Here is a 22,674-nt window from a genome sequence, read left to right on the forward strand (position 1 = left end):
CGTACGTTCAGCAGTTGCAATTTTGTGTGGTTTGCTTACATATTAAAGTAAATTAGCCTATATATTATGTGGGCTTAAGGTTAAACATTGTCTTTTACAATATATCAATTTTAAAGTGAGTTGTTTGTGAGTATTTAAAATATTAGTATTAAACGTCGATCGATATTTTCTCTAATTTTCAGTTTGCAATACAAATTTTTCACATCACAGGTATCATTGTAAATAAAATACTAGGAAATTCGGGAATGGAAAAATGTTTTTCGACACGACCCCAGCACGGCGATTCGGCTTATCTACGATTTCGATTCCTACCCCCCAATTTTTTTCGGCACGGTTATTATTATATATTTTTTATTATACGCCCACTTTTGTCGTCGTGTGTAAAATAATAATAATAACAATGTATATGTTATACGCCACGTTCCTATTATTATTATTATTATTATTATTATTATAATTGTTGTCGCGTAACTATATATTATTATAATACTCACTCGTTACTTTTGCAGAAGTGTGTCGCGATCTTTCGACGAACCAATTGTTGGGCTTGCCGGCTTCCTGCTGATGGCTGAACTGCCATTTTCCGCACGCGAATTCGTAAAAATTGTCGCAAGGTTTAACGTCCTCGTTTATTGACCTCATAATAGATTCGGCTGAGTATTTTCATCGTGCACGCGGTAAACAACAGCGACAGTAATAATTGCAAACAAAAAAATAAAAAATAATCATAAAATACCATCGAAAACCATTATGAATAAAACCATCACGAACGACTCGAACTATTATCGTACAGAACGAATTGTGGTGGGGGTTGGGGGTCATAATATCTGCAGTTTAACACACAATAATATTATTATTAGGGATCGGAAATAGACGCATTTTATTTTTTTTTAACTGAAATTTTGTTCGTTTAATAAACGTTGCTCATTTAATTTTGACAACATCAAATATGCTCTGAAAGTACAATGCAATAATTTTTATAATTTTTCTTTTAGAAATTTAAAAAAAAAAAATTATTTCATTAATTTTAAACCATAATTTGTAATTTTTAAGGTCATTTTATTTCATAATATTTGCATAATTTGTTTAGGTCATTTTTAATTGTTTTGAGTTCATCGACTTCCGAGCCTTAATTATTATTATAGCATTTTGGGGCACGTTTTTTCGGAATGAAATATCATATTATTATTATTATATATTTTGTATCGCATTTCACCACCGTGACTATATAATCGTTGATCCATACTACGTTTTCTTAATCCGAACAAGATTCCAGGACGTGGCGCCGGTTAAGCTTACCGTCGCATGAAACGCTATTTTCATCGGTACAATAATATTATATTATACTTTATTTAAGTAGGTGATGCAAACCTGATGTTAGACACTCGTCGCTCATACACGTCCTCGTCATAAAACCTACAACAATAACGAAAACATATATTGTGTACCCAAAATAATACACTATTATTGTTAACTGCACTTTATTATAATTAGGGCTGTGAATTGAAAGCACTTGAAATCTCGAAATATGCACTTTAAAATGCATTAAAATACCTTATATTATAAATTAAGAGGATGTCAGTGCACTATTCGTTGTCTCTCTCTGGCCCACGCGCAACATAGACAAAACGCATTTAAGTAAAATCATTTTTTCTATGCGTTTAAGCAATCTTAGAGTAAAGTCACCTATTGCAAAAAAGATAGAGAATAATATTTTTGAGGGAATGACATATCGATTTTATATTTTATTATTATTTGACTTTCTATTCGACTTTCAAAATAAATAAAAAAAATGTTGTAAATTTAAATGATGTTTAAACTGTTTTGAGACAATATTTAGACAAATCGATATGTCATTCCCTCAAAAGTATTATTCTCTATTTTTTTGTCATGGGTGACTTTACTCTAAGATTACTTAAAGACATAGTAAAATTATTTTGCGTAAATGCATTTTGTCTATCTTGCGTGTGAGCCAGAGAGAGAAAACAAATAGTGCGCTGACAGCCTGTTAATGTCAGTATAAAATATACTATGAGTATTATACTAATATGAGTTATTATATTTAAAAAAAAATATAAAAAGTTTCAAGTGTACCTAAACACTATTTTAAGTCTAATATATTATTAATTAAGTGTGCAGTGCGCACCGAGCGTGTAAAATAACTTATAAGAAAATTAAACAATAAGCAATAGTTCATAAAATGTGAGTAAAACGATTTAATCAACGGAAATTATTAAAATTATCAAAATAAAGTAAGAAAAATGAAATAAAAAACAAGAAAATATGAAAAAGACCCAAAAAGGCCAAAAAACAAACCTCGAAAATTATTGCAAAAAAATATGTTTTAAAATTGAATTCATTCGTATCAAGTTCAAATTTTGGAAGCTACATTTCACAGGTGAAAATAATGCATTTTTTCTACAAATTCACTGCTCTAATTATTATTATCATGCGACGGGTTATAGAATATTAATTATTTTATGTGCACCGTTCGATGATTTTTGACTTGCCTCCTCGAATTTTGATGACCGTCAGCACCAAACCGGTGCAGCCCAGCACGGCGATGAAGGCAATTATACATTTTTCCTGAAAGCTTTTGCTGCGGAACACGTCTTGGAATTTCCTGTCGAAGAGATGCATTTGATATTAAGTCTTATTCAGGGTGGACAAAAGTCGTCTCGGCCACCAAACGTAACCGCCGTGGCTGACGGTCAAAATATATGATATTATGACACAGCTATTATTTAAAACTGAATGCGAGTGCGCTATCGGAGAAAAGCGAAACGATTGATTGTTTTCCACGCGACGTAATGATTTTCGTGACGATCAATTATGATGATGATATACATTCGGTATGGGAATTAACTCATTTCGTATTTGACATTATGATTACGGCCTAGTGATAATTTCCTGCACGTTATTATAATATCAATTAACTAAATTATTTCTTTATCGCGGATAATAACCTCTATACCTATATACAGAACGATCGACCGAGAATATGCTCCCCCACTTTCATAAACAATGCGGTTAATCAAATTTTGATATTTCAAGTTTTTAGTACCTATACCCATTCTTAAAATCCACATTTTAAAATAATACAATTTTATATTCTGGAGTTTCCAAGGGCCTGGAGCGATACAGACGCCAATTTTTCAAACGATGAACATCCGTTTTTTACTGTAGATTGAAGCCGAATACATTTTTGAAATAGTTTCTGAGTTATTAAATGAAATGTTCTAATTAGAACAATAATTGTGCGAACACAAATTGTTTTCTTGCCTTTTGAAGTGTTTTTAAGTTGTGTTTAAGGCATTCAAATCGAAATATACATAATTCAAATTTATTTGTGTTCGCCTTGAGATTAGAGTTATCAAAATCCAAATGTAGTTGTTATATTTTGTTTAGTAGATACCCACAACTGCAGTTATTAGGTTCGAAAACATATTCACAAATTATAAAATGCTACCAAGTTTATCGTTATTAATAATTACTATAATTTTCATGCTATCATAGTATGAAAACTGTTATCACCACTACATAAAATTTAATAATTCAGAAACGTATCACTTGAATATTTCGATGTATAATAATATTATACTTTATATTATACATGCACAGTAAAATGTACCGATGACGTAAGTATGTGGTAACTTTAAAGTTATAATATATTCCAAAAAACATAATTTAAATAAAATATCCTCTATTAAAGGGAAAAAAGGTTGACGTGTGGCCACCCAGTCGCTGCAACGATATTCTCGTCTCTGGTCATCGGCTTCGAAGTTTCCCTAATTATATGAAGGTAGCACAAACATATGAGGGTTAGGTTAGGTTAGGTTAGGTTTTGCTCGATAAGATTCATATGGTAAATTGATTAATATACTCTCGAGAATGGCTGTTGTTTCCGGCAAACATCATTAAACGCCGATCACGTCGGTCGGTGTGAACGTATAATAATTGTATATAATCATAAAAAGTTATTGAAATATTTCAAACGGTCATACCTATACGTGTATTGAGCGAAATATATTTTTGTTCCAACTTATTCGTGTGATCGCTCAATAAATACATAATACGATATTATTACAACCAATGGTATTTTTTTCACGGATAATCAGGCATTATATGCAATTTTACATATTTTACTAACCATAATGTCCGGGTAAGGTAGACATGCCCACGATAACAAAAAAATCGGCCTGTATAATGACAAGATTATCATAGAACATAAAATAATATTATATTACCCGATATGATCGTTCCTATAAAATGTATGTATACCTACCTATTTTAAATATTATTGAAATGAATATCGTACGATCCGCACGTCGTCGGAAAGCGATTTCCGAATCGTTTCTATATTAGGATAATACGCTTATCGTATATTATATTGTCGAGACTCGAGTTTAAAAACAACAGCACATAATTGTTTGATATTTATTAGCTATTATAATTATTACGATCATTATATTCATTACCGATTACAATATTATAGTATAATGTCATTTTCACGACTGAATATTTAAAATTTCTCTCGTCATTGCTGCAGCAGCAATGTGCGACAGAGATAAGAACCGTTTAAATTGTTCTCGTACACATATTATTAAAAAAATTAAAGATTTGTTCTACTTAAAAAATATAAAAAAACAGATATTGATTTTTTTAGTTCAAAAAATTTAGTTGAAAAAATTCAAAACTTATAATTCATGTTATTTTTGTTAACTTTTTGTAGGTAGCATAAGTTATTTATTATCTATTATATACTTACAACTGTTATTATAAATTCATATTACTAATGTAAACAGAGTTGATATCCGTGATAAAAATTATTATTATATATTTACACGCAGAGCGTAGGGTATTTGTCTTAAGATATTCTGCGGGGTAACCCTGTTACCACTTCAATCAAGTACATGTCTTCAGATACTTACAAATAAATAAATAAGAAACGACAGTTTAACGCTCGACATCAATTATTGTACATAATTGTACATAAACTTTTGAAAAAAACGTACGAAAAGTCGTTAACGGCCATCACTATATAGTAATAATATAGTCGTGCGCAGGGGGTAGCAGGGTATGCATCTACATACCCTGAAGCAATTTGAGGGGCGAAAATCGACTGGAAATAAAACGTTTTTTTGTGCAAGAAAAATAATTAGTACGTATATTAAATATTAATAATGATAAATAAATATGATTAAATACGAGGGAAATTATATCAGACCAATGGCAGAGATAACGTTTGATTCACGTATAGAATAAGTATCAAGTATTTGCGAAATGCATACTTTTTGTATTTGTCATAGTATTTGTTACAATATTTCAGTTTTTATTGTTTAAATAAGAATATTGGATTTCATAGTCAACCAATCGCTCCGTCAATACGGAAAAGCTTGAATCTAGTAAAGTAATTAATTTAAATCACGAACACATCAATAATGATTTCAAAAACTCTACCTAACGCAGAATGATGTTATGATAAACTATAATTTTTATTTATATGACAATGTTTTTTTTTTTTTTGTTTGTTTGTACAAGTTGTATTATTATATTTAATTTTTTTAATTAAACAGTGAATTAAATATTTCAATATTTGCGTATTGTGTATATATTTTATCAGAATTTTAAATGCTTAAAATAACTTTCAGGAGGCGCCAGTGGCAGCCTTCTGCATACCCCGAAAAAGAGGCCTGCGCACGTCTATGAGTAATAATATGATAAAATAAAAGTGAAATAGTGAATCGTTTGCAAAATTTTACACTGCACTATCGGTAACCCACAGTTTTATGAATACAGTGTCCCCCAATTATGGCACACCATTAAAAAACTTTTATCTAGTTAACAGACTACGGGAAATTATTGATCATAATATATTATCGGGATTATTTATTATATTATATTAGTTGTCAGTACCTATTTTATTATCAATCGACAATTTCTTAAATAAAAAATATATTTTGGTAAATTCAAAATCGGGACTAGCTCTGGATATCGCTTATTTTGATTTCATAACGATTAGTAACGGAAGGAAAAATCATTTTGTTTTTCAACTCTTCAAAACGTAAAAACAATAAATCGTGTTTCATTAATATAATGATAATTTATATTTTATAAAACTATTAATCAAACTTAAACTTAAGTAAAAATTCGGGTTGTCAATAATACGATGTGGTAGAAATTTTAAACGTTTAACAAGATCAAATATTTTCGTGTTTTCTATATGTTTGAAACAAAATGTCCGTTGTTTGTTTTCTGGTAATACCGTATAACGACCTAATAAGTATAGTATTTTACTTCCCTTAACCCCTGCAGAAGTCATAGCTGTCTGTAACGAGAAAATCTCGACTGAGACCAGACCAATGAGATTTTAAAACTCGTCGAATATGATCGTGTGCAGTGTAATAATAATAATAATATGAGCTGCAGTAACCCCATCCATTCACACAAGTACCTGTGCTTCCGAGACGACACCGAGACGAGACCTACATCGCCGCCGTTGGGCTGCTGCTGAAGCTGCGACTGTTGCAGGGCCGGCGGCGCCATTGGTTGATAGCCCTGATGCACTTCCGGTCCGGCTGCAGTGGGCGGTTCGGCGTTTCCGGCGACGACTCCTACGGTCTGCTGCTGTTGCTGCTTCTCCGCAGACCTGTGATAGTCGCGCAGATAGTGGTTATCGGTGATCACATGCGCGACGCCGTCGAACTCGCTGTCGACGACCGACATTTTCGACGTGAAATAATATTATATTATATTCTTTTGTCTGATATAATATATTATTATTTTAACGATATCGCAGACGAGACAAGTCGTGTTACGACATTGTATTATTACAATTGTCATTGCTGTGATCGCCGTTGATAAAACTAATGGAGCGGTCTCCGAAGCCGCTGCAAAGGTCCCGTCACACGAATCCAAACGAATCGTCGCGAACCGGACGCAAGACAGTTGCTGCACAGTACGTCGCCGGAATCTTATGCATGTCGTAATGTGCAACACGCTCGTCCGATAGTAAAACGTGTCGCTACCATGCCACGCGCGTACGTATTAAATAAAAATGGCATTATAAAAATAAAAAAAGACCACCCTCTGCGTGTGTCCGAAATATCAATCAATCGCGTCCACTCGCCCTCACACGCTCACACCCCTCACCTCCCTCACAGACCTCACCGCGTCGACCGTGACCGCCGCAAAACTGGGACCTTAGCGGCACGTAACGAAATTACACGTACCGACAAAATAATAGCATATAATACATAGTATTAAATAAACGAGAAAAAAATTGAAAAAAAAATAAAAAAAATATAGGAAAATACGCATTTTGATTTTGTCGAAATAATATTTCAATACCGCGGTCATTAAGTCTCTGTTCCGTCCTCTGATTATTTTTTTAAACAGACTGATTGAGAAAACCAAAGTTAGTTTTTACGCTAGCTCGGTTTCGAAAATCTTAAAGAAGCATCTTGCAGCTATGAGTATACGGTAAGTTTGAAAAACAATTTTTTCGTTTAGAACACAAGACAATATAGTTTGCCAAAATAACAACATTTTTTCAAATAATATTATACATATATTACTTCTGTTAAAATTAACCACTAAATAGTTATTGTTACTGTTCGTGTTTGCAATAATAACGCGTAGTATTTCTATATAATTATATATTGCTTTCATTATACTTAGAATGTTATGCAAAAATATGCAATCTAAAAATTATCTAACATTTTATAATATCAATACGATTTGACTATTCGTGTGGACATTACTAACCAATTTCGTGAGATGATACAGCCAAAAAAACATACCAAATCGCGTATTATAATAGTCCTATCACTGCAGCACATATGTGTGAGGGTAAAAAGATAATAAAAAAACTCGACAACAATTAATATTTGAATGGCCGACGATAAAAATATTGTGATGGGCCTCCACCGGACGGACCAAACTACGATGAAAAAAATCATTCAATGTGTGGGTGCCGTTTGTGAAAGGCCGCCTTAAAGATTTTCTGAAAAAAAAATACAAATTTGATTCCGTAACAATAATAAAGATTAATAAGCATCATGTACGAAAATTTTAATGTTTTGCTAAATCAGAATGACGCCCTACATACAAAGATATATTATCTATATATATAAGAATCTAACTTGATTTTGGAGACGAAGGAAACCGGTCTGTTTGTTTATTTATTATTATTATTATTAATTATTTATTTATTTGTTGGCACTTGCATTTTGCCATTTGAAATATATATTATTCATTGAACAAATAATTTATTTATATAATAATATAATTATTATACATTTTTTTCTACCTTAACTCTATTCTATAATAAAAATAATACAATATACCATTCCAGTGGTTGAATTCAAAATGTAGGTTAAATAATTTTCAGAAATTAGCAATTACAATAACTACAATATGTAATTATATTATATTATTTGTATAGCCAAAAAATAGTCATATGTTTTTAAATTAAATTATAAAAAAATAATTTCTTCCGGAAAAAGGTCGGGCAGCTAGTAGTAGGTATATATAATATTATTATTCGTTGATGGCATTTTATCTTTATTTCAAGAAAGACCGAAAAAGGTGGTCTTGCAAATGCTCTATACTACTATAATATCTCAACCGTGCATTTATTTGCAGAGACCATATTATAATTATTATAAAACAAATAGATAGCCGACACTGTGTTAATGTCTCATATATGACCTTTGAAGTCTGCCAGTCGTATTATGTCAAGAGGAAATAATACAATTGACTAATCCAATAAATATTTAATTACGTCACCAATAATTATATTTACGATGACATCACGAATTAATCTTGACTCGACGAGGATAAACCCGACGTTGTTGTTATCATATTATATATTTCATGGTATGGTCATAATTAATGTCGTGGATCAATTATAATTGTATTTTGCCCTCTTACAGTATATTACGGCTGCCGACTTCGATACACTCATCGAATCGGCTGTCATAAAATTGTCTTATTATATATCTATGGCAGGGGTTCAATTTGCAGGGTGTACTTTGGCACCACACATTTTTCTCCTCGTCCCATTATAGTTATTGGCCAACCATAACATTTTTAAACGCACTGGGTGTTTACAGAGATAATGTGCATTTATTATTTAGATGTGAATACTATTGGTAAGCATGAGCATGACCGAAGCTATTTCCGACCTATAATTTTTTTTAATCCATTAAAATATCAAATAATGTATAACCCTTCTACCCCGTGTAGGTACATACACTAAACGCTCGTATTTACTTCGGTGAAAAAAACTACGGCCCGCAGCCTGCTTCAATATTAGCACACCGTCTATATTAAAAAAGTCAAAAGCGCCACTGATTATGTGAAATGGTCGATTTGATATTAAACAGTTGTATTCTTGTTGTTGTCTGAAAGTCAGTGATGAAACAGTTGTAGGTGACGTACAGATATGATGTAGTGTGAATACCTTAGGATACCTAGGTTTTTTTTTTAATGTAATATGAGTCATAATAATATTATATATCAGAGAAACAGCACAAAATTCGTTTCACATATCAGAGAATTAAAAATAAAACTTTTATTTTGCATTGTTTTGTTATTTTTAGAATACTGACAATTTAAGTACATTCGTAAGTTTTTAAGACATTTTTTCTTATTTTTCCATACTTCATAGTTTTATAAGGAAATTTGATAGAATGTTCTTTGATTTCTTTCTTAATAAAAAAAAGGATGTTTCTTTTTTTATACCTAATGTATTAAGTGGTTTAAACAATAAGCGGTTAGTAGCGAGTGTCCCTATCTTCAGAAACGCGGTGATTAACCATGTGAAATAAAGTTTTTTTTAAAGGCATTTTTAAACTTTTTTTAAGTACATTAAATTGTATTTTTTTGGGAAATTTTTTTGGTTTTTAGAGAATTTAAATCCATTTCTTAATTATTACATTTACTTTTTCTGAACTAGGGTTACTGACTCTCCAATTAATTGACACAGTATAGTAATGATTCCACGGTTTTTTTGTTTTTGAAAATGTTGTTAGTATAACATAGTAACCGCCTATACCGGATGATAGAAAAGGAACACGTAGAAAACGTCGTGTAAGCCGCTAACACAATTATTATTTTAGGAAAACTCTTTTTACAATCGTTTTCCCGATCGTATTAGTGATTTACGAAGCTGATGATCAAATGACTACCTATAGGTATTTATTACTACTGTTAACAAACTGTATTAGCTTTATGAGTTTTCCAATCGAAATCCACCGTAGGTCATTGACGTTATTGTATAGGTACCCATCGCATACATGTGTATAATAATATTATATAGATAGATAGTCGCGATGTCAAAAAAAAAAATCCAATTGATTAATAAAAAAAAAAAATATGTATTGCACTTGTTGACATGACAACGTATTTTTCCTCGATATTATAAACTATTTTACCTATATGGATTTTAATGCTATTTATTTTAATTGTTGCTACGATGGTATATTTTAGGAGTATTAAATTGATTAACAACTAATAATACGTGAATGTATAGGACGCATACTGTGCAGTGTTTATCAATAGTTAAATATTTTAAAATTAATCGATTCGAATGAAAATTTAAAAAAAAACTCATACCAACCCTTAATGAAATATATTAATAACAATTTGTCATTCATCTCTAAAATATATAATACGTTTATCGTACTAGAGATTTTTTATTTTAAGAGACAAAAATCTTAAAATTGTTTTTATAATTTTAAGTTTATCGTAAATTAACATATTTATATTTTTAAAAACTTAGTGATGGTTCATAATTTAAAACTGAATTAACATTACTCAACTTTACGGTGATCAAAAAAAAATTATTTTTTGTTATTAATTATTAACTTCTATAAATTTATTTCTTAATAATTGAACTATATTATTGTTGTGCCAAGCAAATATTTGTCATCGTTAGATTTAAAGTTATATGCACTTGAATAAACAACTATAGGTTAACGTTAAGATTATTTTGGAGCGGAAAATATGTAATAATCTTTTTTTACTTTTTAATGACTTACGTTTATTGACTTATCGTCACAGTATTTACGTAAGTATAATATAATATCATTCAATGATTGGAATCATATTTTTCAATAAAGTCACGACTTCCGGACTTCCGGAGACAATTAATTAAAATGAAATACACTACTATCTGACAGCTCGGCAAACACGAAAGTCAATAATGAAATATCTTTAATTTCAAGTTTGAGTAAACCAAAAATTATAACCTTATTCTATATTTTATAATTTTAAATTATGACAATTTGTTCAGTAATCTCCGAAGTCTATGCGCTGGCGTGGTGTGTGGAGGCTATTGCATTATACTGTTATAATATGGGCACAGCTAGACGAGCTCATAATACATTGGAACGCGTTTCATTATTCAATATTATATTATTAAAATGATTTACTTCTGACGATCACGTTTTGAGTTCACCGCCGCTACCATGCTGGGGATTATTGGTCAATTTAATAATAATTTACAAATAGTTTGATAAGGAAACAAAATAGAGATTTCATGAATCGGACGAATATATAATGACGATAATATTATATATCAAGTTAACTGGTCGTCACATAGGTACCTATATAATTGATGATAATTGCCTACTGTTGAATAAAAAATTACGACCGGAATGATGTGACTGACGCAACAAAAATGTATTACAACATTATTATTTTGTCGATGTCAGTCTATATCTATAGTGTTATAATAAGAATCTAATTTATAATTTCTATTTGTACTGCGTAGTGTTTTTATTGTTGCCGTTGTAGATATGTCCAAATAATTATTAAGTTATTCGAATCATCTGAAAAAGAATAAATACGAAGCAAAAAATTCGTCACCTACGAAAATTATAGTTTGAGTTTTTTACTACTGCTGAAACGAAATGGTTTTGAAAATAATTATTGCTCCTCTCCGTGCAGCTCACTCGTATAGACAAATCAACAACAATATCGGTAATCGCGTAGTTTACAATTCTATGCTGCAATATTTTGTTCTTACTCAGAAAAATTGAAATCTTAATTTACTTTTGAATTAAATTTCTGTTCGATTTTCTAGTGCGAATCGAAAAAATATTTCGTTGTCGGCGGGTAAAAGAGGAGCGCCAAAATGTTGTGGCCAGAAATATGTTTTTTTTTGTGAATTATTAAAATTGTATAATTTCAATTATTTTGATAACAGTATTATATATTATATAGTATATAATATGAGTATAGTATATTATTTGCATAATAGAAAACAGTCAGTGTAAATTAATGAAGTAAATGGTAACACACATGGAATTTCCAATATGGTCTATTGGTATGGGGTGGCCTTCGGGATAACATATTAAATGCACTAGTAAAATAATATAGTATAGTAATAATATATAATAATATAGTCAGAATTTTCCCAAATAAATTCACTCTAGAAGGATCTACGAAAGCCAACTATAGAGAACTTGGTGCTTTGCAATAAGGTTTTTGTATAAAAAAATTGCTACTATGTTCTTGGTTAAGAAATTTAACTTAGATAAATATCATAAAGAGTTAAGCAATAAAAGAGAATTAAGGGAATTTGACTTGACTGTTAATTGTACAAATAAATCTTTTGGTCAATGTTTTGTAGATTATCTTGGACTAACGTTTTTCAATTCTATGCTTTTGAATTTAAAAAAAAAAATACTTGGAGATGAATAGATTAATATTAAAGGCTTGGTATATAAATATTTATTTCTTGAGTTAAATAATGAGTTGCTATAATTTTATTTTATATCTAAGCTTTATAAATTTAATCTATGAGGTTTTATTTATGTATCTTAGACTAATATGTTTATTTTATATTTCTTTCTTTATCATGTACATTTTCTTGATAAAATTTCTAAACTATATTTGTATATTTACCTTTATACGTACTTAGAACTTATACTTTATATCTTGTAAATTCTATAATTATAATAATTGTATCATATATTATATAATAACTCTCTTTCTCCATCACAAGCTTTGCTTAAAGGAGAAAGATAATCGGAAATATTACTCAATAATAATGTATGTATTATTGTCTTTTTCGATTAAAAAAAATTTAAAAAAAAAAATTGTATATTAGTATTATGCTGTTTGACATTTTTTTAATTAATATTAATTTGCATAGTTTTATATATTTTTATTTTATTTATTCATGAAATACCTACAACCTACTTAAATATGTTAAAAAAAAACCAATTTATATGATGAATTATAAGCAAGGTTTAGGTGACATAAATTCAAATGTATCTTTGCGAAGAGAGGATCAAGCAATTACTAAACAATATTTTTAAAAAAGCACATATTGTAAAACAAATATTATTTTCTGTGCTCAAAATCTAAAAGGTCAATGAGGATCTATCTCCCATATTTTCCATGAGTAGACCCCTTAGGGGGAAGTAATATTTTTTCACCGGAGTTTAGGGGGCGCCAATTTTTTTTTGCACCGGGGTGCAAAATGTCTAAATGCGGCACTGGGTAATGGGTATACATATAGATATAATATAGAAACTATACACAGGGTGCAGCCAAAATATCGAAAACCTACTCAAAAGATCCAAAGTTTCCAATCAATAATAATCCGTCTCATCACCAACGCTCTCCACTATAATACCATGTCTCAAACAATTGCATAATATACTATTATACATATTGAACTACACGGCTACATATAGGCACTCACAATGGAAAAAATTGGCAAAAATACGCTAACGAAAATTTCACAACCTCTCAAACTCATTTTTACTGGTAGCGTAGCCGGGGACGGGCTGAGAGGGCTGCAGCCCCCCCGCACCCCCCGAAATGTTAAGAAAATTTAAAATTATTTTAATGGTCGCTCAAAAAGTCTTAAATTGTATTTAAAATATTTAAAAATGTACTATAAGTATTAACACTTTCAGCCATCTATCTGTGCTAGTATGTATTTAATGTGTAAAAGTGTAAAAGTTGATCAGTCCCACCCCCCTCGTCCCGAAAAAATCGTGGCTACGCCACTGATTTGTTCAAAATCTATCCTGTCATTAGAATTTGACTTATCGCAGTTGTTTCGCCATTAATGTACGTATATATGTAGATTGTACGATTAAAAATTAAAAATTAATAACTTTCAATCAACTTTTTTTTTTGAAAGAACGAATCACAAACGTTCCAGAAACTAAACCTTCTGAAAAGCAGACAGCGATGACCCAGATTCTAGAGTGTCCGGTATTTAGAGGTTTCACTGCCTACATAATATTATACATAATATGGAGAAAAATAACGACAACGCACTTGCCAAAGTTCAAACGGTCTACTGGTTACGACTTAGCTGCGTTTCACAGTCTTTGGCTGAAGGAGTGAGCATCGTCGTCATCTTCGTCGTCGTCGTCTTCTTCTTCTTCTCCTCCTTCTTCTCCACCGTCGCAGTAGCATATCGCACTACAACCGCACTCCTTATGTCGGCTACGAATTACTAAATACATATCAATGTCTAATTCATTATAATTTAAGTGAGGAAACCGGCGGAGGACTTAAAACCTACTCTAAAGCGATTATCAATAATATAAATACTATAATAAATTGTTATAAACTGCTCGGAAAAAAAAAAATTATAATAATATCCTAACGGCTTTGTGATAACGACGATAGGCTTGTAAGTATGAATTATCTTTATGCGTAGTGTGCCGTATATCGACGTAACAACTATACGGTGGCACAGACGACGGTGACATGACTCGCGTATTTGGAGCCGATGACATATTATTATGCGGTGTGTATGTGGCCGCGGAGAAGAGGTGTTGAATTATTACAATGTGGAAATGGATTTCAATAGCACTGCGTACCTGTATAGGTAGTGATAAACATATCGTGTGTATATTATAGTTCTGTGAACTCATCGTACAGAGTGTTTCGCGCGGGCCGATCGTTATTTCCACCTACTATTATAATATACACCTACCTGTTTAGTATAACATGCAAATACCTGCAGCCGGCATTATATACGTATAGGTATTATGACTTCTGCAAATCTGCGAAATAAACGCAGGAGCTCCACCGATAACGTTTTTTTGAAGATCGATTTTTCCGTCATTTGATTTTTAAATTTTGCGTCCACAATGGCCCTATAGACTGTCATTTTTTATTTCTATATTAGGTATGCAATAATCGCATGAACTCGTCAGATTGGGTGTGTCACCCTCGAGGGGCGATTGTAAATTCCACCGATTATAAATTTTTTGTACATGCAAATTCCTGCACCGGTTTACTATAACTTTTGACCAGCAAAATAAACGCAAGAGCTCCGCCGACATTGGTTTTGGATCGATCAATTTTTTTGTCATTTAATTTTAAAATTTTTAAGCAAAATGTAATTCTGATTATACAATGAAATACCGCACTTTCCTTCTCAATTTAAGACTACAATAATTATTAATAACACGACGGGTTAAATGTCATAGACTATCATTTTTACTGCTATATTATGTAGTTACATGAAATCGTACAGTGCGAGTTGAGTGGGTGGTTTGACGCCATGCCGTGATTTATCTAAATATTCTCTGGAAACGATTTAATATACTTTAAAATTAACAAAATGCTATCATTTTTTTAAGTCTAATATAAAGTCAAATAACGATAAAATATAAAAACTATAATATTATGTTATAATCTATGATATTTTTAAAGTGTGATTTTATTCTAAGGTTAGTCAAAAACAGAAGTAATAAACATTTTTTTATTCACGATTTTACTTGAATGAGTTTTTTCAGTATTGCGTGCGTGGGTCTGAGAGAGGAAATATTATATAGCGCTGAAATCCTCTTAAATTTTTGATTTTTCGATTATCAACAAAATTATAGGTTGCGATGGTTCCATCCTAGTAGGTACATATTATTTAAAGTTGAAGTTTTGTTCCGGTACAGCGTATAAAGCGTAATACTTCGATTTTACCAACCATGCCAAATCTTAGTTAGAAAATTAAATTATAATGGGTGAGAAGTTATAAGAGGTAAAATCGTCAACAGTTGCAAAAAAATATCAAAAATATGCATAAAAAATAACTTTCGGCATTTTAAATAAAATAAATACTAAACGAAATAAATACACGAGAGCGAAATTACGAGCATACGTGCTGCATGCGGTGGACTGTAGTTTAGTTTAATTTTATTTTTGACCGTCGTGAAAGGAAAAATAATGTCATATACTAAGATAAGATAAAATTTACTAGTGTCTTGACAATTATTATTCTATTTTATTATATTTCTATTTGAACGCTACATTATTAAAACTGAAGTTTTTTTGTTAAACTTTTGTTTTATGGGATGCATTTTGCTGAACGAGCATATATTCCCAAAGAAATTATTAACATGCAATTCTTCTACAAATCACCAAAATATGGAAAAAATATACAAAAATAATCATCAGTTCTGAACTCATTATAGGTATTATTGAATAGATTTTTTTCTCACCTTGCTAAAAAAAAGAAGACAAAGACAAAAATATGCAATTTCGATAACCTCTTATCCTTAGTATTTATTTATTAATGTGTATATTGTAATATATTTGTAGATATTATAACTGTGCATACAAATTTGGGTTTAATTATTCTTATAACATTGATGGTGTTTAATATATCATAATATTGTACACAAAAATTTAAATTTGTCTTTTCAATTAAGTCTTTAAAAAAATGTAATTATGTTACCGAAGTATTTTAATTGTTCGGCTATAATAGTTGTAAACTTGAAGATAATAATAAAAAAAAAATGTTGTCAACTATTCAACAATATACATATATGAAGTCAACATTAATTTAGTATCTACCAGCGGAGCTCACATTTGTTTTTGCAGGTCAAAAAAATGTAAGTACTGTTGGAATTTATGTGTTGTAAATTTGACGCTAAATTCAAACTGCCTACCTGTGAATCGGCGGAATTTACACGTGCCTCTCGCACGTACGTGCCTATTTCTTACTGCAGTCTGCTTATAATATTGACTTTTTTAGGGATAAGTATATACTACCAGCTTAGTAATAGATACTTTTTAATAGTATTTTTATGTCTTTAGTGTTTCTCCTAACGTGAGAACCGAATTCAATAAGTTTCACAACAACTGTGTCTGGTTAAAAATTAATGTATCTGTATTTGGTAATAACTACATTCATATACGTAGAACGCTACATTGATACTGTAAAATTTAAGGATTTTGTTATTTGATAATAATATTGTACTAAGGCATATGTGATTTACATAATATAAATTAATTGAAAAATACTGTTAATTTAATTTAATTGTATATTTATGTATAGTTATTTTTAGTTTATTTTTTGTTCTGATGTCTGCCTACACCACAGCCATAGGCTTTTATGAGTAGATCAACCTTTTAATATTGTATGTAATTTCAATTGTATCAAACATTTTGCTGTTGGTAAATAAATATTATTATTACTTGAGCACAGATGCTTCTGGGTATTAATTACTTTTAAAAGTATTAAAAAGTATGTCTTACCAAATGTTCAGTATAAAAAAAGTATTCGATTATACGGATACTTAAAAATAGGTAAGTATTTATAGATATCTACTTACAATTTACAATTTCCCAAGAACGTGTAATATTAAAAAAATAGTTTGATAAGCTCGCTGTCGCAGGATTAGATATAAAAAAGTTATGTACACATTTCTGTAAGTATTTAATGTTAGGTTTTAGGTTGAAACAAATATAATACAATTTCATATTACTTTAAAATTATGATAATTTAATTGACAGTCATTATTATGTTAATATTATGTTTGTTTCATTAACAGCAGGACTCAAATATTGTAGTTACCTTAAAAAAGTAAGTCTGATGAAGATTTAAAAAAAAAAATAGTACACATCTAATTATTTTTATTTATTTATTTTACATTATTATAGGGAAAAAAGCTTCAATATAAGTAAGACATAGTATGTAGGATAATAAATAATAAATTGGTCTTTGGCACATTGAAATAATCTTACATAAATATTAATATATATAAATATATATATATATCTAAATCTACTCAAGACAGCATAATTATTATCTAAGTCTTTTGTATAGGTACATTCTTACATTTAAAAAGTTATTCTAAGACGCTTAAGGACTACGGGACAGACCCCAACGTTTTTGTTTGAAACTGAATTTATATTGGTTGGAATTGTAACTACAAAAATAACTATTTTCGATAAGCCAATGTTAAAAATTGAATTGTTTTGTTTGTTTGGTTGTTTTTTTTTTTAAAGTAAGTTACTAGAAGATTTCTTAAGTGTTAAACTAACGTAATGAAATATGTATGCACGTAATGTTATTCTATAATAATAATAATAATTAAAAGTTGTGCACCCATCTCAAAATTTGAACTTGCTTACCGTATTATAAAAAATAATTCGTTTGCGTAAACAAATTGTGATGATAACATAATATTGTGACTATCTTTTTGAATTCATGAACACATCAAATTGACTTAAACATTTTAAAATTTGTATATTTATCTTAATATTAACGACTCTATATGGTAAAACGTTTACTGTTGAGATGGACGATGTTCACTCAACGCAATTCTTCTATATTCGTTTTCTTCCAGCATCCGACCGGAAGTGCTAGCCGTATTGCTTCGATATTTTTTACATCATTTGTCAATGTTTTGATATCTTCTTTTAGTTTGTTAATTAACTGAGCCTGTAAAGAAAGCAATAAACAATCCAATCATCACAATGAAGTAAAATTTATCTATACGCTGCGGTGGGTTTTGAGACTCACTTGAGAAATCTTAGCACTATTGATAGCCGCAAGTTTCTTGTCCAACTCGGCGTTCATCAGCTCCTGTTCGGCCGATTCCAATCTGCTGCTGAGTAGACTCAGCTTGTCAGTATCTATTTCAAACAAACAGTTTAATAAAACATTTAACGACAACAGTTAAGTTTATGTTTGATCCTCAACAAAATAAAACTTCTGAAACTATCAAAAAAAAAAAAAATTTTATTACGTATTACTGAATTGACAACAATTATATTTTAACGGTTAAGTTATTACCAAAATATCGACAATTGTATATTTTTTATTTTATTTCTTTATTATATTGAAATATATCTACAATGTATACAATTTTTTATGTACAATAAGTAGGTTTGATAATTGACAGTAAAAAACAAATTCCGATTAAAAATAAAGAAAAGTCGTACATTACTGCAAAGTGTATTTCACTTACCACTGTCGGCCAGATCTAATAATTCTTTTGATATGTTTTCGACATCCTGCAGTGCTTTGTCAACCATTTTTTTAGATTCAGATGCCGATGTTTTCGCTTGGCCGATTTTCGTTTTTGCCTAGAATTTACGTAATAATATACATAGAGTTGTTGTTGTAACGAGCATTTTATTAGCATAATATTTGATGATCAACGTAATCGATTGAATTTATAGCGATAGGTATATAAAGGCCCTTACATCGTCAATGCTTTTTTGGTCCTGTTCGAATTGGATTTCCGCGTCTTTCAAGCGTTCGGCGGTGTGCCCGACTCGTTTTATCTGGCCCATACTTTCGTCGAATAACTTGTGAACTTCGGACGCCAAATTTTCCCCAGCTTTCTTTATTTTATTCGAATCCTATGTGGACCGAAAAAAAAATCGAGTTTAATATACCGGATACGGAAACAGTTTTATCACGTTTTCGCACCTCTGATGCTTGATCAGCGTATGTTTGTTGTGCCTCTTTGGCGGTGTCCCTGGCATGTATGGCACTCAGTTCGGCTCCAGCTAATGCTTGTTGGGCACGTATAGTCTTATCGTTGGCCTCTTCTATCAACTGTCTAATTTGTGAAACCTGCCCTAAGGCCTCCGTTGCATTTTTTTTACTATCTTGCACCTGCTTGTCGAATGCTACAATGGAAAATTAGACCAAATTAATGATTAACCGTTTCGACAACGCGTATTTCGCAATATTACACCCTCACCTTGCAATGTGCTCAGTGTTTGTTGAGCTTCTTCCAAAATCTTTACACCTAATTTAACCGCTTGGTCGGCTTTTTCATAAGAAGCATTTGCTTGTGCCAAATAGTTTTCCCTGGTTCGTTGCTGCTGCTCGCCTTGAGCTAATGTAATCTCAGATTGTTGTAGCTCATCGGCTACGTCTTTAATGAGCTTACTAATGTTTAGGTCAGTTTCTTGTATTTTTAAATCATTCTTGATTTGTTCGGACTAGAAAACAGATTGTTTTTAAAAAAATACGTTCAAATGTTAGGTTTATATTATATTATTTTTTAGCGATATTTTAAATAACAAAATATATCTATCTTACCTCTGCGTTTAAATTGGAAATATTTTCTTTCAAAGCTGCTACATTGACATCTGGTAAGTTTATAGCGTAAATATCTCGATATATTGTCAATGAGTCATTATTGACCATAGTCACCAATTCTTGTGCTTCGTTTGCTGAGGTAATGATTGTATTCAATTTATCCTTTACATAGTTGACCTCCGTATCCAAAGATTTCAATTCATCACTATAAGTATTTATAAATATATTAACATTTTACCATAATACATTCAATTATGTGAAGTATGTATAATGTAGGTACGGTGGTACACGTTTATAAAGCTAATTGTACATAATTGAAAAGTGGCCGTGTACAATTGGGACGAAAGTCACCCTTCGTTTTTAGACGGTGAGAGAGTGACGGAAGTGCGTTTAAGCTAACGGACACCTCTTGAAAGCTGACAAAACTGTAAAAATGATTAAAAACTACATTATCATACCTGATATTTTTCTGTTGATTTACAGCGTCTCTGGTAATGTTATATGCTTCAAGTGATACATGCCTTGCTTTTTCTGCAGTAACTCTCATTTTTTCCATTTCTTCCTCTTTTCTACAAATAACAATACGAATACAAAAAATATGATCCATGCAATATAAAGCGTTGCCGTTTGTAATATAAAATACACGAGTACTACTTACGACGCTAAAAACGTCCGAGCTTCCCTGGCAATCTCAGACATTTGGTCGCTCTGTTGTCCGAGTTCGTTACTTTTTGTTACAGCCTTGAGAAGCGACGTGGCTCCTTCGGTTTCAATGTACTCCAACGCTCTTTTCAACGTATTTGCCGCTTTGTCGTTTATTTTTTCAATATTCATGATGTTGTTTTCAGCCTCTATAGATTTTTCTTCAGCTGTAGCAGTCCAGCTCCCTGTTTGAGCCATTAGATCTTGAATTTCCTTTATTTGGCTCTGAAGTGACTCTAATTTGTCACTCGTTGGAATGTTACCTATAAAACACACGTATACATTGAACATACAATGATTAGGGCTGTAATATTAGGGATTCCCCGTCCATAGGTAAAGAAATAATAATAACAACAAACATGTTTTGCACATACCACCGGTAGCGAATTTGGCATTCTGTTCCAGCTCATCGACTTGCGACTGAACTTCCTTCAGTTTTTGTTCGAAATCGTCGTCGATTACTACAGTTGGGTTGTTATTAATATTTTTTAACACGTCTTCAAGTTTTCTTAAGTTTTCACGGTGTGCTGCAACGGCATCTTGAACCAAGTTATAACAGGCTGGACAGTCCACACAACCTCTTTGCCGGTCATATTTGTTTTCTTTACACTGATCGCAACGTCTTCCTTCCACATTTTCTAAACACTAAATAAACCAAAAATATTTTAATGATATTTTAAATTAGAAAATGTAAGATAAAAAAAAAAAAGAAGAAGAAGTCATTTCCGAGTTATTATAATTTACTGATTATTATTATTAAAAAACAAATAAAAATACATAGTTAATATTGAAATGCTTAAATCTGTATTTCAAAAAAAGTACTCGAATTGATAGTTTAATTATGGGTACTATACTCAATTATTTTTACAACACTGAATATAATATTATTGGTTAGTGGTACAGTACAATTATACAATGTGTATTTTAATATAGAATATGATACGAATATGATATTAAACTCACCGGACACTGTCCGTTCGCATCGCACTGCAAAGACACGGCACCGATGGTATCGCAAGCACACGATTTACACCCCTCGATTGAAAATCCGTAGTGGTATGGTTCGCACGCATCACATTTTTTGCCGGTTATGCCCGGACGACAAATACACTGACCGGTGTTGGTGTCACAAGTGTTGTTGACGGAACCCACCGGATCGCAATCACACGACTGACAACCCTACATAAAATAATTTGTTGATTATAATATTATTTATTAATCATTCAACGCCATATTGCCATTAAAATAGGTATATGGACTGCACACCCCACACTGTCATTTTATAGGTTTGGCAAGTACCAACGTTGTTGGAAAGAGATATTTAGTCAATACCTGTATATAAATTGCCTACATTAAACTCCTTGAAGACGGTAAGTATCGAATTCCCTCAAATTTCTTACTCTCTCACGCTATTGACGTGTACAGGTGAACTAAGTTGTAAGCCATATATTTTTTCAACAATGTTGAACGTCTGGACTTATGTCTCTGTCTCTGTCTGTCTGTCTGTCTGTCTGTCTGTCTCTCTCTCTCTCTCTCTCTCTCTCTCTCTCTCTCTCTCTCTCTCTCTCTGATAATTCTGAATTTATTTCTAGGTCTATGACAATAATTGGAGATTCGGAAAAAAATAGTATTTGAACATTTCCCTG

General features: G+C 31.1%; 2 protein-coding genes across 4 annotated transcripts in view; both read right to left on the reverse strand.

Moving 5' to 3' along the window:
- Positions 1-14,569, reverse strand: part of LOC100168678 (neprilysin-1) — a 28,263-nt gene extending 13,694 nt beyond the window's left edge. The window contains exons 1-5 of one of the 2 annotated variants that reach the window (XM_029488633.1): positions 14,308-14,569; positions 6,455-6,649; positions 2,511-2,623; positions 1,372-1,416; positions 495-653 (exon numbers count right to left, since the gene is read on the reverse strand). In XM_029488633.1, the coding sequence (XP_029344493.1) occupies positions 495-653; positions 1,372-1,416; positions 2,511-2,623; positions 6,455-6,546 (409 nt within the window). In that variant the 5' untranslated portion in view covers positions 6,547-6,649; positions 14,308-14,569. Of the gene's footprint in view, positions 1-494; positions 654-1,371; positions 1,417-2,510; positions 2,624-6,454; positions 6,742-14,307 lie in introns of those variants that run through there. The other variant, XM_008187197.3, reaches the window with a different exon arrangement.
- A 3,312-nt stretch (positions 14,570-17,881) lies between these two features.
- LOC100160481 (laminin subunit gamma-1) overlaps positions 17,882-22,674 on the reverse strand; it is a 57,357-nt gene continuing 52,564 nt past the window's right edge. For both annotated transcript variants that reach the window (XM_001944298.5, XM_003246078.4), the window contains 11 exons: positions 21,992-22,207; positions 21,403-21,673; positions 20,985-21,291; positions 20,785-20,895; positions 20,327-20,531; positions 19,983-20,226; positions 19,706-19,908; positions 19,477-19,635; positions 19,239-19,356; positions 18,791-18,903; positions 17,882-18,709 (listed from right to left, as the gene is read on the reverse strand). In XM_001944298.5, the coding sequence (XP_001944333.2) occupies positions 18,581-18,709; positions 18,791-18,903; positions 19,239-19,356; positions 19,477-19,635; positions 19,706-19,908; positions 19,983-20,226; positions 20,327-20,531; positions 20,785-20,895; positions 20,985-21,291; positions 21,403-21,673; positions 21,992-22,207 (2,076 nt within the window). In that variant the 3' untranslated portion in view covers positions 17,882-18,580. The remainder of the gene's footprint in view (positions 18,710-18,790; positions 18,904-19,238; positions 19,357-19,476; positions 19,636-19,705; positions 19,909-19,982; positions 20,227-20,326; positions 20,532-20,784; positions 20,896-20,984; positions 21,292-21,402; positions 21,674-21,991; positions 22,208-22,674) is intronic.

The sequence above is a fragment of the Acyrthosiphon pisum genome, chromosome A1 (genome assembly GCF_005508785.2).
Source record: "Acyrthosiphon pisum isolate AL4f chromosome A1, pea_aphid_22Mar2018_4r6ur, whole genome shotgun sequence".
NCBI classification, from domain to species: domain Eukaryota; kingdom Metazoa; phylum Arthropoda; class Insecta; order Hemiptera; family Aphididae; genus Acyrthosiphon; species Acyrthosiphon pisum.